At 39.8% G+C, this 15,538-nt stretch overlaps 1 protein-coding gene across 35 annotated transcripts in view; it reads left to right on the forward strand.

The window, feature by feature from the left end:
- Positions 1–15,538, forward strand: part of RBFOX2 (RNA binding fox-1 homolog 2) — a 290,327-nt gene that overhangs the window by 208,454 nt on the left and 66,335 nt on the right. For all 35 annotated transcript variants that reach the window (XR_004265710.1, XM_032269671.1, XM_032269667.1 and 32 more), the window contains one exon: positions 12,452–12,676. Coding sequence is in view for 34 of the 35 variants with exons in the window: in XM_032269671.1 (XP_032125562.1) it covers positions 12,452–12,676 (225 nt within the window). In the remaining variant the exon portion in view is untranslated. The remainder of the gene's footprint in view (positions 1–12,451; positions 12,677–15,538) is intronic.

The raw sequence follows: 15,538 nt of genomic DNA on the forward strand, positions 1-15,538 counted from the left end.
TTTTTTTTTTTTTTTTTTTTTTTTTGAGATGGAGTCTTGCCTTGTCGCTCAGGCTAGAGTGCAGTAGCACGATCTCGGCTCACTGCAACCTCTACCTCCCTAGTTCAAGCGATCCTCCTGCCTCAGCCTCCCAAAGTGCTGGGATTACAGATGTGAGCCACCATGCCCGGCCACGTACTTAGTTTTGATTCTTCTCTGAGTTGCTTTGCTTCCTGTAATTTAAATGTGTCTAACTTATTAAAGCATAAGTACACAGGCAGCTTCAAAGATTATAGTAAACACTTTTCCTTTTAATCTTCTCTAATTTGCTTTTAATCAATCTTAGAATTGTTAAAGATATTTAAAAAATAAATGTTTAATAGTTATTTAACCTTTGTCAAATCTATACAGGAAAGTGGAATTACAGAACTTATGTATGGTTGAAATCTTGTTTTGCGGAAAATAAATCATGACTTCTGGGTCAAGATGATAGATAGATGCTTTCATTTGCCTCACATCTCTTACAAGACTCCACCAAAATAACAATATAGAAGTTAAAAAAAAATAAATCAGCAGTAGCAAATAGAAAGGATGAAATGTGGCAACACTAATAAGAGAGTTATTAAATTTCTGGAAAAGCTAAAGCAAATGAGGACCAATTGATGGATGAAATGGGTAATAAGCCAGATGCCTGTCAGTGACTATAAGGAGGTTGCTTGCTAGTGGTGTGGAAGCTAGTCAGCCCAGGGGGAACCCACGGAAGCTCTCTGAGCAAAAATGAAAAAGAGACAGAAAACAGAAGAATTCAGTATTTATTTAGGTGGTAACTCAGTTACCTGGCATTGCCCGAGCCTTTCCAACCCCTTCCAATGGCAGTAGTCTGCAAGTACTATACCACCCCCTTTCTCTAGCATTAACAAAGGAAAAACAAGGCTGGGTGTCCTGGCTTATGCTTATAATCCTGGCACTTTGGGAGGCCAAGACGGGTAGATCACCTGAAGTCAGGAGTTTGAGACTAGCCTGGCCAATATAGGCATCTGTCATCCCAGCTACTTGGGAGGCTGAGGCAGGAGAATAGCTTGAACTCAGGAAGCGGAGGTTGCAGTGAGCCAAGATGGTGCCACTGCACTCCAGCCTGGGTGACAGAGCGAGCCTCCCTCTCAAAACAAAAAACAATGGAAAAACAAAACATAAAACAGTGTTTGTCCCAAAGAAGTTGATCAGAATGTTTGGGAGCATTTAATTTTGTATGTGTGTTAGATATTGGCACCCCTTCCTTTAGTCTCATATGTAGGGGAATGAAGGGGGAGGGCATTCTGCACTTTGCTAGTGGCTTACACTAACACAAAGCCTGCCAATGACATGCTCTTCTCTATCTTATACTGAGTTCCCATTGCAATTTTAATTCCAAGGAGAGATGTAATCAGAAAGCAAATTCACAGAAGAAACCCATACTAGCTAACAAGTCCTTTTACCTGGGTTACTAGCACATGAGGATCATTAAACCTCTGAGAGGAACTTTTAGCATGAAAGAGAACAAAAAGAAAACCTGAACCTAGGGTCAACAGAAAATGCAGGAAACAGAAGAAAAGTTTAAAGAAGTCTTCTAACTAAAATACTCAGATTCTGGAAGATATTAACATTTATAAAATCAGTACTAGGTTTAATGAAAAGCAATTAGAGAATGCAAAAGGAGATTTAGAACATTACTGTCAATGGAAAGCACACAATAGAAGGATAGCCAAATAGAATTGGTGAAACTCCCAAAAAGTAGAGGTTTAAGACACCAAAATGGAAAATACAAGACACAAGTCATAGACTGTCTTTAGCTATTGTTCACTGGAAAACTGAGTCTGAAACAAACCCTTACCCACTAACACTTTTTTGGGGAGTAGCCTCTCAGGAAAGCAGGAGGGAAAGGAGAGTGACAGAAGGCAGAAAGGCTGGCCCAGGCTTTGTAATAAGCCTTGCTAATTGCTTGGTTTTACTGGAAGTCTTCAGGAAGGTTGTGTAGAGCTATTGCTTTTCTGTCCTTTCTATCCAAAGAAGATGTGAAGAGGTGTTTATGGTTTCCTCCCATTTCCTGCTCCTCCCCCTTTTGGTCAAAGTTTCCCATTCAAACAGGTTGGGAGGCCAGGTTCTGCAGTCGGTAGGCAGATCAGGTCTGTACTGAACATGTGTTGCCAAAGGCTGGGGGTGGTCAGAGGAGTCAGTAATCCCTAATGGCAGCCTTTGGCCTGAGAACATCTGCCTTTTAAGGAGCTATTAAAAGAGGGTCTGTCCTCAAAGGACTAACAGAGGGAGGGATAGGATACTACTGCCTTTTTTTTTTTTTTTTTTTGGGGGGGAAACAGAGTCTGGAGTGTAGCGGCATGATCTTGGCTCATTGAAACCTCCACCTCCCAGGTTCAAGCAATTCTCCTGCCTCAGCTTCCCAAGTAGCTGGGATTACAGGCGACTGCCTCTACACCTGGCTAATTTTTATATTTTTAGTAGAGACAGATTTTTACCATGTTGGCCAGGATAGTCTCAAACTGACCTCAGGTGATCTGCCTGCCTCTGCCTCCCAAAGTGCTGGGATTACAGGCATGAGCCAACATGCCTGGCCAGGATACTGCTGCTTCTCATCATAAGCTCTTCTTACCTATTTGATTTGCTATCATGTGTATGTATTAATTTGATAAAAGTAAAAAATAAAATTTAAAAAGGAAAAATTAGTTACCAAAAACGCTCTGGAAATAACTATCAAGGATGTGTTAGAATGCATTCAGAAAACAGAATGAACTTCAAATATTTAAAAATACAATCTAATTATTATTATTATTATTATTTTTGAGACAGTGTCTCACTCTGTTGCCCAGGCTGGAGTGCAATGGTGCGAGCTCTGCTCACTGCAACCTCCGCCTCTTGGATTCAAGCGATTCTCCTGCCTCAGCCTCTCAAGTAGCTGGGATTACAGGCACCTGCCACCGCTCCTGGCTTTTTTTGTATTCTTAGCATAGCTAGGGTTTTACCATCTTGGGCAGGCTGATCTTGAACTCCTGACCTCATGATCCACCCACCTCAGCCTCCCAAAGTGCTGGGATTACAGGTGTGAGCCGCTGCACCCGACCTGGATCTAAATTAGTTTATATCAGGAACATCTTGGACTGCTAGAACTGATCTTTTTTTTTTTTTTTTGGAGACGGAGTTTCACTCTTGTTACCCAGGCTGGAGGGCAATGGCGCCATCTCGGCTCACCACAACCTCTGCCTCTTGGGTTCAGGCAATTCTCCTGCCTCAATCTCCTGAGTAGCTGGAATTACAGGCACGTGCCACCATGCCCAGCTAATGTTTTGTATTTTTAGTAGAGACGGGGTTTCACCGTGTTGACCAGGATGGTCTCGATCTCTTGACCTCGTGATCCACCCCCCTTGGCCACCCAAAGTGCTGGGATTACAGGCGTGAGCCACTGCGCCCGGCAGAACTGATCCTTTCTTCTTTCCCACTTCTTCCTGCTCACTCCTTGTTAGCCTACAGTACCCTGGCGTTGAAATCTGATAGTCTTCTTCTCCCTCATACTTGTTGCCAGGTTCTGCCACTTCTGCCTTTGGATTGTCTTAGCTCGGTCCCCTAATCTGTATCTCTCTATGCCTGTCGTATATAGTTCATAGCTTTAGTATAAGTCTCTTCAAAGTTTGTGGTATCCTTCTAATGGATCTCCTTATCCTCCCTACTTCATATCACCTTTGTTTCCCAATGCTGAATGTTGGTCTCTTCCTGTGCCACCATATATCATTTTTGTCATAACAAAAGTTTGGGGTTGCTTATATGTCTACTAGGTTAAAACATCTTTTATTTCTTTAGCAAATACTTATTGAGAGCTTTTAAGGTAGTCACTGGGATACAAAGATGAATTAGACCTGGACAATTACCTGCCCTCAAAGAGTTCATATTCATACATATGTAAGCAAATAATTGTAATAACATATAAGTACCACAATAGCTTTAAGTTTTAGGTTGGAGAGGGTAGGAAGAAAGAATGATTTTTCCCCTTATTTGAGTGAATTAGAAACCCCTAGAGAGGAGTAGATTTCTGAATACATATTAAAGATTGTGTATGTATTAGCCAGATGAGTAGAAAGGAAAAAAGCTTTCTAAGCAGAATGAATACTAGGTGCAAAGAAACTGGAAGGTGAAACAGCACATGGTGTTTTCCAGCATTTGACACACATTAGATTACCACCTGCGCCAAACCCTCCTCATCTCAGGTGAATTATCAGGGTCACCTCCCAACAGGACTCCCTGCCTTTGTCTTTACCGAGTGGTGCATTTACAACCTAATTCCAATCATGCGACTTCTCTGCTCAAAACTCTTAGTGGAGTGGAGTGGAGTGTAAAAGCTAAAATCCCTGCAGTGGCTCTAAGCTTTACAGGATTTCCACCAACATTTCTCTTTCCCCACTTCTACCTTTCTTACTTCATCTCCTACCACTCTGTTCCATGCTTGTTCCAGTCCGATCCCATAGGCCTCCAAGGCCTCCATGTTCCTAGTTCTTAGAATAAGCTGCATGTATTTTTGCCTATGGGACTTTGTATTTATGTTCCCTTTTTCTGGAGTCTTCTTCCATCCAGATACACAAATGGCTTGTTGCCTTAATTTCTTAAAAAGTATGATAAATATTACCTTGCTTGAAAATAGAAATTCTGTATCCCTCTAACCCAATACTCTGATACCCTCCTTTTATTTTTTCTCTGTAGCTCACCATCTGTTTATGGTTTTGCTTGCCAATTTATTATTTGTCTCTTTCTACTAGAATGTAAACTCCATAAGGACAGGGACTTTGTCTTCTTAATCACTGTTGTTTCCTCAGCAGCTAGAACAGAGTATCTAACACATGGTAGGTACTCAATAAATATTTGATGGCAAGAGTTGAAGCTGAATAGATGAAGTGTGCAAGGGGCATGACTTCCATGCAAAGGCATTTGGACTTGAGACTGTAAACATTGGGAGCCTAGGATTTTAAGAAGATAAATTAACAATATCAGATTTAGGTTTTATTTTAGAAAGATCATTCTGGCAGCTGCTTGGAGAGTTGATTAGGTTGAGGTTAAGTTAAAAGAAAACAGAGCTATGTATTTAAATAAAAAATTCTTTGGATAGCCTAGGTGAGAGCAGTGACTCATTTTTCATTTCACTTCCCGTAGTACATAATGTGGATTCTCACATGTAGCCTTATATGTATCTTAATAGAATTATTATTTATATTGTGGTAAGGTCCCAGGCAGAGTTGGTAAAGCTATTGAGAGAATGGTTCCTATCTTTTTATAGATTTATACTGCAGAAGCAGATATTCAATCACCAGGTTAGTTCAATTAGCAGGTATTTTCTAAAGGTCACCTGCTGTGTGCTCATCATCACTTCATTTGGTGAGGAAGCTATGATGAAGAAGTTTATGATTCAGTCCCTGGCTGACTTAGAGACTTGTTAACTGATAAGAGAATATTTAAGCCACCATGTAACCATGGTCGTAGACAAAATGTGTTTTGTTCTGGGAAAGAGATAGAGAAAAATTTTTCTCTGTTACTATATGTATATCATGTCAATTTTCTGTTTTAAAGAGGTAGACTACAATAGAATGCCTAACAAAATCTATGAAGCATAATGAAATATTCTGTACTTCAGAAAACATTCTAGTACCTTGCCAGTGTTTTATTTGGAACCTGAGTTACAACTATTTCTTTGTTTTGTTTTTTTTCTTAGAGACATGGTCTCTCTCTGTCACTCAGGATAGAGTACAGTGGTGTGATCTAGTCTCACTGTAGCCTCAAGCTCCTGGACTCAAGTGGTCTTTTCGCCTCAGCCTCCCGAGTCCCGAGTAGCTAGCACTACAGGTACATGCCACCACACCTGGCTACTTAAAAGAAAAAAAAAATTTTTTAGAGGTAGGGTCTTGCTATGTTGCCCAGGCTGGTCTTGATCTCCTGGCCTCAAGCAGTCCTCCCATCTCAGCCTCCCAAAGTGCTGGAATTGCAGGTGTGAGCCACCACACCTGGCTGTGACTATTTTTAAGGCTGTTCCATTTCGGCATATAGAAGATGCAAACTTAATTGTCCATTATGACAAAATAAATAATAAATTAATTTAAACTGGTAGGGCTTTGCCTAGGCACTCTTTTTTTTTTTTTAAACAAAGGCAAGTAGAGCCTGAAATCTGAGCAAATCTAAACAAATCCCAATGGATCAAAATGATATCATTTATAAAAATACTTAAAAGCAAAACCTTTTATTTATTTTATAATCCTAGAAAATCAATTTCCACTTATAAACAGCACTCAAAAAATTATTAGTAACATTGTCAGAGGTGATAAACTGGTGAGAATGTGTACTACCTAAATAAGTGATTCTTTTTGTGATGGTATGAATAAAATTAATATTGATCTATTTGTGTGCATGATCCATTCCGACCATATATGTGGTGTGGGAATTGAGAAGCTTTTAGGATTTGCAGCCTGTTGATTAGAAGCAGTGCAATAGTAGGTTATATGTGTAAGATGACCAAACTGAGAAAATCAGAATGAAGTTGCAAAATAATTGAGAAGATATAAACAAAAATACATCCTTCTCTCTCAAAGATTACATACACTTGGCCGGGCGCGGTGGCTCAAGCCTGTAACCCCAGCACTTTGGGAGGCCGAGGTGGGTGGATCACGAGGTCAAGAGATCACCACCATCCTGGTCAACACGGTGAAACCCCGTCTCTACTAAAAATACAAAAAAAAAATCAGCTGGGCATGGTGGCACATGCCTGTAATCCCAGCTACACAGGAGGCTGAGGCAGGAGAATTGCCTGAACCCAGGAGGCGGAGGTTGCGATGAGCCGAGATCGCGCCATTGCCCTCCAGCCTGGGTAACGAGTGAAACTCCGTCTCAAAAAAAAAAAAAAAAGATTACATACACTTTATCTGAGAAATATGAAGATAATTATATTTTAGGCTATTTCTGTGTTCTCTTATAATACTTTGCATAGCTTTTAAATAATATTCAGAATAACTCAGTAGGAACAGAAAATATGCTAAAGAATCATTAACAAAACAGTTTCACTTGCTCTCTCAATTTTCACACCACATCTGAAATAAACAACCTATCTGGTGCGAGATATAATTGGGCTTTAAACTCAAGTCTGCCTTTTAGGTTCATGTTTTCTTCTATTTTACTACATCCCATGTAAACTTGGGAGAAAGCACATGGTTGGAGCTAGAAAAAGCATTGGAAGTCACCTCTCTCTAGGTGATGATTGAACCTCTGAGATTGCTGTGGGTAAGGTAATAGACCTTTGAATGGGTTCCTGTTTGATGACTGTGCTACTATAGTTGTCTGTCCATAGCCACAGGTTCTGCATCTGTGCATTCAGCTAGCTGTGGATTGAAAAATTAGGGAGGGAAATCGGATGACTGTGTGACTGTGTCTGTATTAAACACTTACAGACTTTTTTTCTTTTTAGGAGACAGGGTCTCCCTTTGCCCAGGTTGGTCTCAATCTCCTTAGCTCAAGGGATCCCCTCACCTTGGCTTCCCAAAGCATTGGGATTACAGGTGTGAGCCACCGTGCCTGGCCAGTCTTTTTTTTTTTCTTGATACTTTTTTCTTTTCTTTGTTTTTTTGAGACAAGGTCCCACTCTGTCGCCCAGGCTGGAATGCGGTGCTATAATCATAGCTCACTGCAGCCTCTATCTCCCAAGCTCAAGTAATCCTCTTGTCTCAGCCTCCTGAGCAACTGGGACTACAGGCACTTGCATGCCCAGCTAATTTTAAAAAAATTTTTGTAGAGACGTGATTCCACTGTGTTGCCTAAGCTGATCTCAAACTCCGGGGCTCAAGTGATCCCCCCTCCTCCGCTTCCCAAAGAGCTGGGATTACAGGCATGAGCCACCATGCAGGGCCTTGTCATTATTTTCTAAACACTACATACAGCATAACAACTATTTACATAACATTTACATTGTACTAGGTATTATAAGTAATCTAGAGATGATTTAAAGTATACAAGAGGATGTGTGTAAGTAGATGATATGCAAATACTATACCATTTTATATAAAGGACTTGAGTATCCAAGGATTTTGGCATCTGTGGTGGGTGGGGGCTGGGAGGTTCCTGGAACCAATTACCTGAGATAATAGTTCACATGATTATTTCTTGGTATGAATTTACCTCTATACTTATGTAAAAATGTTTTGTTTCTAATACCAGAGGCTAAGGTGCGTAAGCATGTCTCACCTGAGAAAAGAAATTATTAGCTTTCTCTTTAGTCCACAAGGCTAGACAGAATAGCTCTTTTCCCTAACCTAGCAATCTATAAACTTTCTTCTATTTCCAGTTAGTAGTAATTCCTTCCTTTCCTGTATTCTTATAATAACTAGCTTGCATCCCCTACAAGCCATTTAAATATAAAGCCTCATACTCAGCAAATCTAAATATGTGTTTTAACTCTCCTATTAGATCAAAAGGTTCATTATGATGGGTGGAGACAGTCCTGTACGATGTAGAATCCCACATGGTACATAATAAATATGAAGTTACCAATTACCAATGAAGGGACAACTGTATATTTGAATTTAGAATAAAAGCATTTAGCATATTTCACATTGTACACCTAAAGACTGTGTAGAATATGTATCGCCTCTGTAACTATCTGTGGTTTCAAGGAGAAAGACATCATTCTAAACTTAGAAATTAAGTTACATCTGATTTTCACCTACAGCAGGTCAACAACTCTTAAAGCCCGTGTTTGTAAGGCAGAAGGAAATGAAGTGCATAAAGCATAAGCACATAAATGTTGATTCTTTTCTTTCCTAATGCTTCACCCCTTCTGCTTTCCCATCCCTACATCCAGTTTGATATCAACCCAGGATATCAACATTTGTTTCATTGTATGTTATCCCTTGTTATGCTCTCTACTCTAGCCCAGCAAAGCAGTTTGCTGTAATGTGCACACACGTGACTGTCTCAATCTCCCTCTGTTTCATAAATGTTTAACACTTCATATTTATTATGTACCATGTGGGATTCTACATCGTACAGGACTGTGTCCACTCATCATAATGAACCTTTTGATCTAATAGGAGAGTTAAAACACATATTTAGATTTGCTGAGTATGAGGCTTTATATTTAAATGGCTTGTAGGGGATGCAAGCTAGTTATTATAAGAATACAGGAAAGGAAGGAATTACTACTAACTGGAAATAGAAGAAAGTTTATAGATTGCTAGGTTAGGGAAAAGAGCTATTCTGTCTAGCCTTGTGGACTAAAGAGAAAGCTAATAATTTCTTTTCTCAGGTGAGACATGCTTACGCACCTTAGCCTCTGGTATTAGAAACAAAACATTTTTACATAAGTATAGAGGTAAATTCATACCAAGAAATAATCATGTGAACTATTACCTCATAGTTTGCTGAGGGCTGTTTTCTGAACATACAACTGTGGAATATGGCCTGGAAATTTAATAGAAATCTGAAACCATTTAACATTTTTAATAATACATACTTGGGGAAATATTCAGATATTGCAGGATATGTAAGAGAAAATGTTAAATCACGCCTATCTCAATTTCATTCCCTTAGTATATAAACAATTGTTACATTTTTAACAAAAAAATTAAAAGAAATTTCTATAACAAAATAATTCACCAAGAATTTCTTCTTGACCTCCTAACAGAGGTTACATTTCTCCTCTAGGAGAATAGAGCCTGTGCCTGGCTTGCATTTCTGTGAAACGCCTAGTGCCTACGCTACAAGTGGATCATAGGAAATGTTTTTACCTTTCTCCCCATCTCCCACTGCTAATTGATGTGTTTATTCAGTTGACTGAATCATACATAGCCCTTTGGGAGAATTCACACTGTGTACTTGTGTGCCAGAGTCTCATTCCCAACAGGCTGGGGTGGAGAATGGAGGCTGGAGTAAAATGAGGAGGCTGAGAGGAGAACTGTCAGAGCACGAGAAAGTCCCCTTGGCCTTGTTAATCCTAACTTGAACTGTGTCTTTTAGCCTTTAGCAGTTATTTAGTAGAACTTTCTTATGGATTCCTGTAAGATACATTTATGCCTGATGTGGCCATAAGACCTTTGGTGCTCTTATTGTGTTTCATTCACCAGTCCACCTGAATTCCAGTTATTTTTCGTATCTGTCTTCAGGCTGTTACATCCAGTGAGGGCTTCTGAAGCACTATGTTTCATATGGCTAGATAGATACAGAGAGACAGAGGATTGAATAATTTGAAGGAGAAAGGTGATAACTATTTTATATCTCTCTTCAGATGCCCAGAATAGCTAAAAAGAAATCATGTATACTATCCTAACCTAGAAATAATTAAGAGAAGTTATATAGTGTTGGGTGACAAAGAGACTTTTTCCAAAAAAATTTTATGGGCTCAAAAATTTAACGTTTTCATAGCACATTTTCTAAGAACTAAAGAGAAAGACTTTTTTTTTTTTTTTTTTCTCTGTGTTTTGAGATCGCGAGTCTTACTCAGTTGTCTGGGCTTGAGTACAGTGGCAGCAATGTCAGTTCACTGCATTTGCAGAGGACTGCAAAATGTCAGCCCTCCTGAGTTCAAGCGATTCTCCTGCCTCAGCCTCCCAAGTGCCTGGGATTAAAGTCATTTCTCGCCATACTTGGCTAGTTTTTATATTTTTAATAGAGGCGGAGTTTCACCATTTTGGCCAGGCTGGTATTGAGCTCCTGACTTCAAGTGATCCGCCCACCTCGGCCTCAGAAGGTGCTGGAATTACCCAGGCTTTTTTCTTTTCTTAAGAGACAGGGTCTTTCTGTTGTCCAGGCTAGAGTGCAGTGGTCCAATCAGGGCTCAATGCAGCCTCCAGCCTTTGGGCTTAAGCAATCCTCCTGCCTCAGCCTCACAAGTAGCTGGGACTAGACACTTGCCACCATGCCCAGCTAATTTTTTAAAGTTTTTCTAGAGACAGGGTCGCTCTGTGTTGCCCAGGCTGGTCTTGAACTCCTGGCCACAGGCAGTCTTTCCATCTCTGCCTCCCAAAGTGCTGGGATTACAGAGTATGAGTCATTATGTCCAATAGCAGGAACATTTCTATGTAAAGCAATTTTTTTTTTATTTTTCTGTGTTATAGAATCTCCATTCCTGCCGCTAGTTTGCAAGGGCTTCCATAACAAAGTATTACATAACAGTATAGAAATATATTTTCTCACCATTCTGGAGGCTAGACGTGCAAGATCAGTGTGTAAGCAGGGTTGGTTTCTAATGTCTTTTTCATTGGCTTGTAGATGGCCATGCTCTGTGTCTTCACGTGGGCCTTCTTTTGTATGTGTCTGTATCTACGTTCCCTTTTCTCATGAAGACACCACTCCAATTGGATTAAGGCCTCTCCTCATGACATCACTTTAACTTAATTACCTTTTTAAAGACCCTGTCTATAAAAACAATGACATTTTGAGGTAGTTAGGGTTAGAACCTCAACATATGAGTTGGGGAGGAACACAACTCAGCCTATGACTGTGTCCCTTCCTTCTAATAACTGTAATCAGTTCATCACTTTTTATCTAGACTGTTGCAGTCCCCCACTCCCAATTCTCTGCCTTTTTCTTTCATCGCTTTTAGATAAAGCAGTTTTTATTACTAAGTAGAAATCATTCTTGGACAGTGGAGACAGCTGCATTTTGAAGTTGTTTTAACTTTTCAATGGAAGAGAGTTACGAATTTTTGTTTCTAGGTAGATCATTACCATTCTCTGAAGGGTAACACAGTAATTCAGTGTTTCAGAATATTGGCTTCCCTTTATTGAGTATATATTTTTTGTCATTCTCTTCAATAGTAAAAATATATTGTATAGGTTTTATTACAAAAGTAATACACAGTTATTATTGAGGGGCACAAGGAAACTTGGGGGTTTTGGATATATGTGTTGACTATCTTGATTGTGATGATTTTATGAGAATATAAGTACATATATCAAAACTTACCAAATTGTATACTATAAACAAATAAGTGCTGTTTATTATATGAAAGTTATATCACAATAAAACTGCTTAATTTTTTTTTGCTGATTTGATGACTAAAACTGGGACTTCCTTCCTGTTTTTTTGAGACAGTTGCCCAGGCTGGAGTGCAATGGCAGGATCTCAACTCACCACCAACCACCGCCACACCACCCGGGTTCAAGCAGTTCTCCTGCCTCAGCCTCCCAAGTAGCTGGGATTACAGGCATGCACTGCTACACCTGGCTAATTTTGTATTTTTAGTAGAGATGGGGTTTCTCCATGTTGGTCAGACTGTTCAAACTCCCGACTTCAGGTGATCCGCCCACCTTGGCCTCCCAAACTACTGGGATTACAGGCATGAGCCACTGCACCCAGCCTATGCAGTGAGAGAATGTTCGGATAATTCCATATGCTCACTTGAAAACTAGTTAGGTGAGAAGGATTCAGAGTCACTTTTTGGTTTTCTCATTGTTTGTTTTAGGGTAACCAGGAGCCAACAACAACTCCTGACGCGATGGTTCAGCCTTTTACTACCATCCCATTTCCACCACCTCCGCAGAATGGAATTCCCACAGAATATGGGGTGCCACACACTCAAGACTATGCCGGCCAGACCGGTGAGCATGACCTGACACTCTATGGAAGTACGCAAGCCCACGGGGAGCAGAGCAGCAACTCACCCAGCACACAAAATGGATCTCTTACGGTATGTGAACTATGAGGTGAAAAACAGAAGGATGCATGGCAATCATATCGAAATTTTCACCTTAATTATACAACTAGAAAACTCTCTACATTAATTTAGCATTTACATGTGTTCTCATTTACACCTTCTCTCAGCAGCATTGTATACATTATCCTTTCTCCTCCTAGAAATACTTAGTCTTTTGGCTTTTTGTGCTGTCCCAGTTTTCCTGCCAAACACTGGCTCTTCTGCTGCTGCCTCTTTTTCTGTTCAGCTCCTGGAACCCCTTTTCTTCTTATTTTACATCCTTTCTCTACATAGTTATACTACCAAGCTCAGTTTCTCAAGAAAAACCTAGGAATATCCTTTATTTCTTACATCTTCACATCTAATTGATTAGCAAGCCTTGATAACCATAACTCTAAAACTACTTCACCTTCTCTACATCTTACTACTCTTCCACCAGATTGTTTGTGTTTGAATCTTAGTATGGCCCCTACTAAACTGTTTGACCTTGGACCAGTTATTTAATCTCTCTTTGCCGTTGGCTCACTCTAAAATAGAGGCTGTTAGGAAATTTAAAAGAATTTATCATCATCACCATTCTAGTCCAGACCTCATCACTTATTTCCGGCATTACTGCTGCCTAACTTGTCTATCCTTCACTGTAGCACTAAGATAGTTTTGGGTTTTTTTAATGCAAATTTTGCTGATTTCCTACTGAACTCTTAATAGTTCTCTAATGCAATTAGAATAAAATTCAAACTCTGTACTTGGTTTACTAGTCTCTAGCCCCAGCTTATCTCTTTGACCTCACCTTTTACTACTAACTTGCTAAAATAAAGGAAATGTCATAAATTAATAATAAGCGTGTATCTCATATCAACATAAGGAAAATTGTATTGTCTCTTGCTTTGTCACCCAGGCTGGAATGCAATGGCATGAACATAGCTCACTGCAACGTCAGTCTCCTGGGCTCAAGTGATTCACCTGCCTCAGCCTCCCGTGTAGCTGGAACTACAAGCATACACCACCACACCCAGCTCATTTTTTATTTTTTAGAGACAGGGACTTCTTTTGTTGCTCAGGCTTATTTTAGACTCCTGTCATGCAATTCTCCTACCATGGTCTCCACAAGTGCTGGGATTAGAGGCATGAGCCACAATGCCCAGCCTTGTGTGGTATATTTCTAAAGATAGAAATGTCCTATAATCTGCATAGAAAGACCTAGCTCTGTTTATGGTTTTTTTCACCATTTTCAGTGATCTTCATATCTTCTTATCGGTCCAAGTTATTATCCAGTGTCATTTGCTTTCAGTCCAAAGGACTTCTTTTAGTATTTTCTTTAGAGTAGACTAGCTGGAAACAAATAGTCTGTTTTTATTTATATGGGAATGTTGTGTTTTTTGTGTGTTCAGTTTTGAATGATAGCTTTGTTAGCTATAGAATTCTTGGTTGACAGTTTCTTCCTCCATACCCCATCCTTTAAATATGTCATCCCGTGGACCACTCGCTTGGGAGTCAGCTAATTCTGATGAAAAGTCAGCTGTTAATCCTGTTGTTGGTTCTCCGGTGGGTAATGAGTTGTTTTTCTCTTGCAGATTTCAAGATTTTCTGTTTGTCTTTGGCTTTAAGAAGTTTCTGTATGATGTGTCTAGGAGTGGATCTCTGTTTTTATCATACTTGGGTTTTCTTGAGATTTTGAAATCTATATTCATCAAATTTGGGATGTTTTTGACTATAATTTCTTCAAATATATTTTTTCCTTTCTTCTCTTTTCTTGGCTCTCTCATTGCACATAAATTTTTTTTCCCCCAGGACGAAATCTTGCTCTGTTGCCCAGGCTGGAGTGCAGTGGCACAATCTTGGCTCACTGCAACCTCTGCCTCCCAGGTTCAAGCAATTCTCCCGCCTCAGCCTCTCAGGTAGCTGGGATTACAGGCATGTGGCACCACACTTGGCTCATTTTTGTATTTTTAGCAGAGATGGGGATTTCACCATGTTGGCCAGGCTAGTCTCAAACTCCTGACCTCATGATTTGCCTGCCTTGGCCTCCCAAAGTGCTGATATTACAAGCGTGAGCCACTGTGCCTAGCTAACACATAAACTGAAACACTTGCTGTTCTCCCATAGGGTTTTTTGTTTCTTTAAAAAAATTCAACCTGAACCTAAACATAATCCAAAGTTCTGTTCATTTTTCTTTGATCTTTTTTCCTTCTATTCTTTAAATTGGATAATTTCAGGTGATCTCTTTTTCAGTTGACTATTTTTCAGTTCACTCCTTCTTTGTTCTGCCATTTGAAATCTGCCGTTGAGCCCATCTAGTGAATTTTTTATTTTAATTATTACATTTTTCAACTCTGGAATTGCCATTTATATTTTTCTACTGAGATTTCTTCTCATGTCTTTTTAATTTTTTTTTTTTTTTTTTTTTTGAGATAGGGTCTCACTTTGTCACCTAGGCTGGAGGGCAGTGGTGCAATCTTAGCTCACTGCAGCTTTGACCTCCTGGGCACAAGTGATCCTCCTGCCTCAGCCTCCTGAGTAGCTGGTACTACATGCAACCATTTGTATTTTTTGTAGAGACAGGGTCTCACTGTGTTGCTCAGGCTGGTCTTGAACTCCTGGGCTCAAGCAGTTCTCTTGCCTCAGCCTCCCAAAGTGCTGGGATTACAGGTGTGAACCACCGTGCCCCGCCTTAATTTTAAAAGTATATTTGTATTTACTGTTTTGAAGTTGTCTGCTAAATCCAATATCTGGGCCTTAGTCTGTTTCTAGTTACTGCTTGTTTTCTTGAATCTGGGTTACTTTTCTGTTTCTCTGCGTGTCTTGTAATTTTTTTTTTTTTTTTTTTTTGAGACGGAGTTTCGCTCTTGTTACCCA

The sequence above is a fragment of the Sapajus apella genome, unplaced genomic scaffold (genome assembly GCF_009761245.1).
Source record: "Sapajus apella isolate SASKATOON/1434 unplaced genomic scaffold, GSC_monkey_1.0 scaffold197, whole genome shotgun sequence".
In the NCBI taxonomy this organism is placed as follows: domain Eukaryota; kingdom Metazoa; phylum Chordata; class Mammalia; order Primates; family Cebidae; genus Sapajus; species Sapajus apella.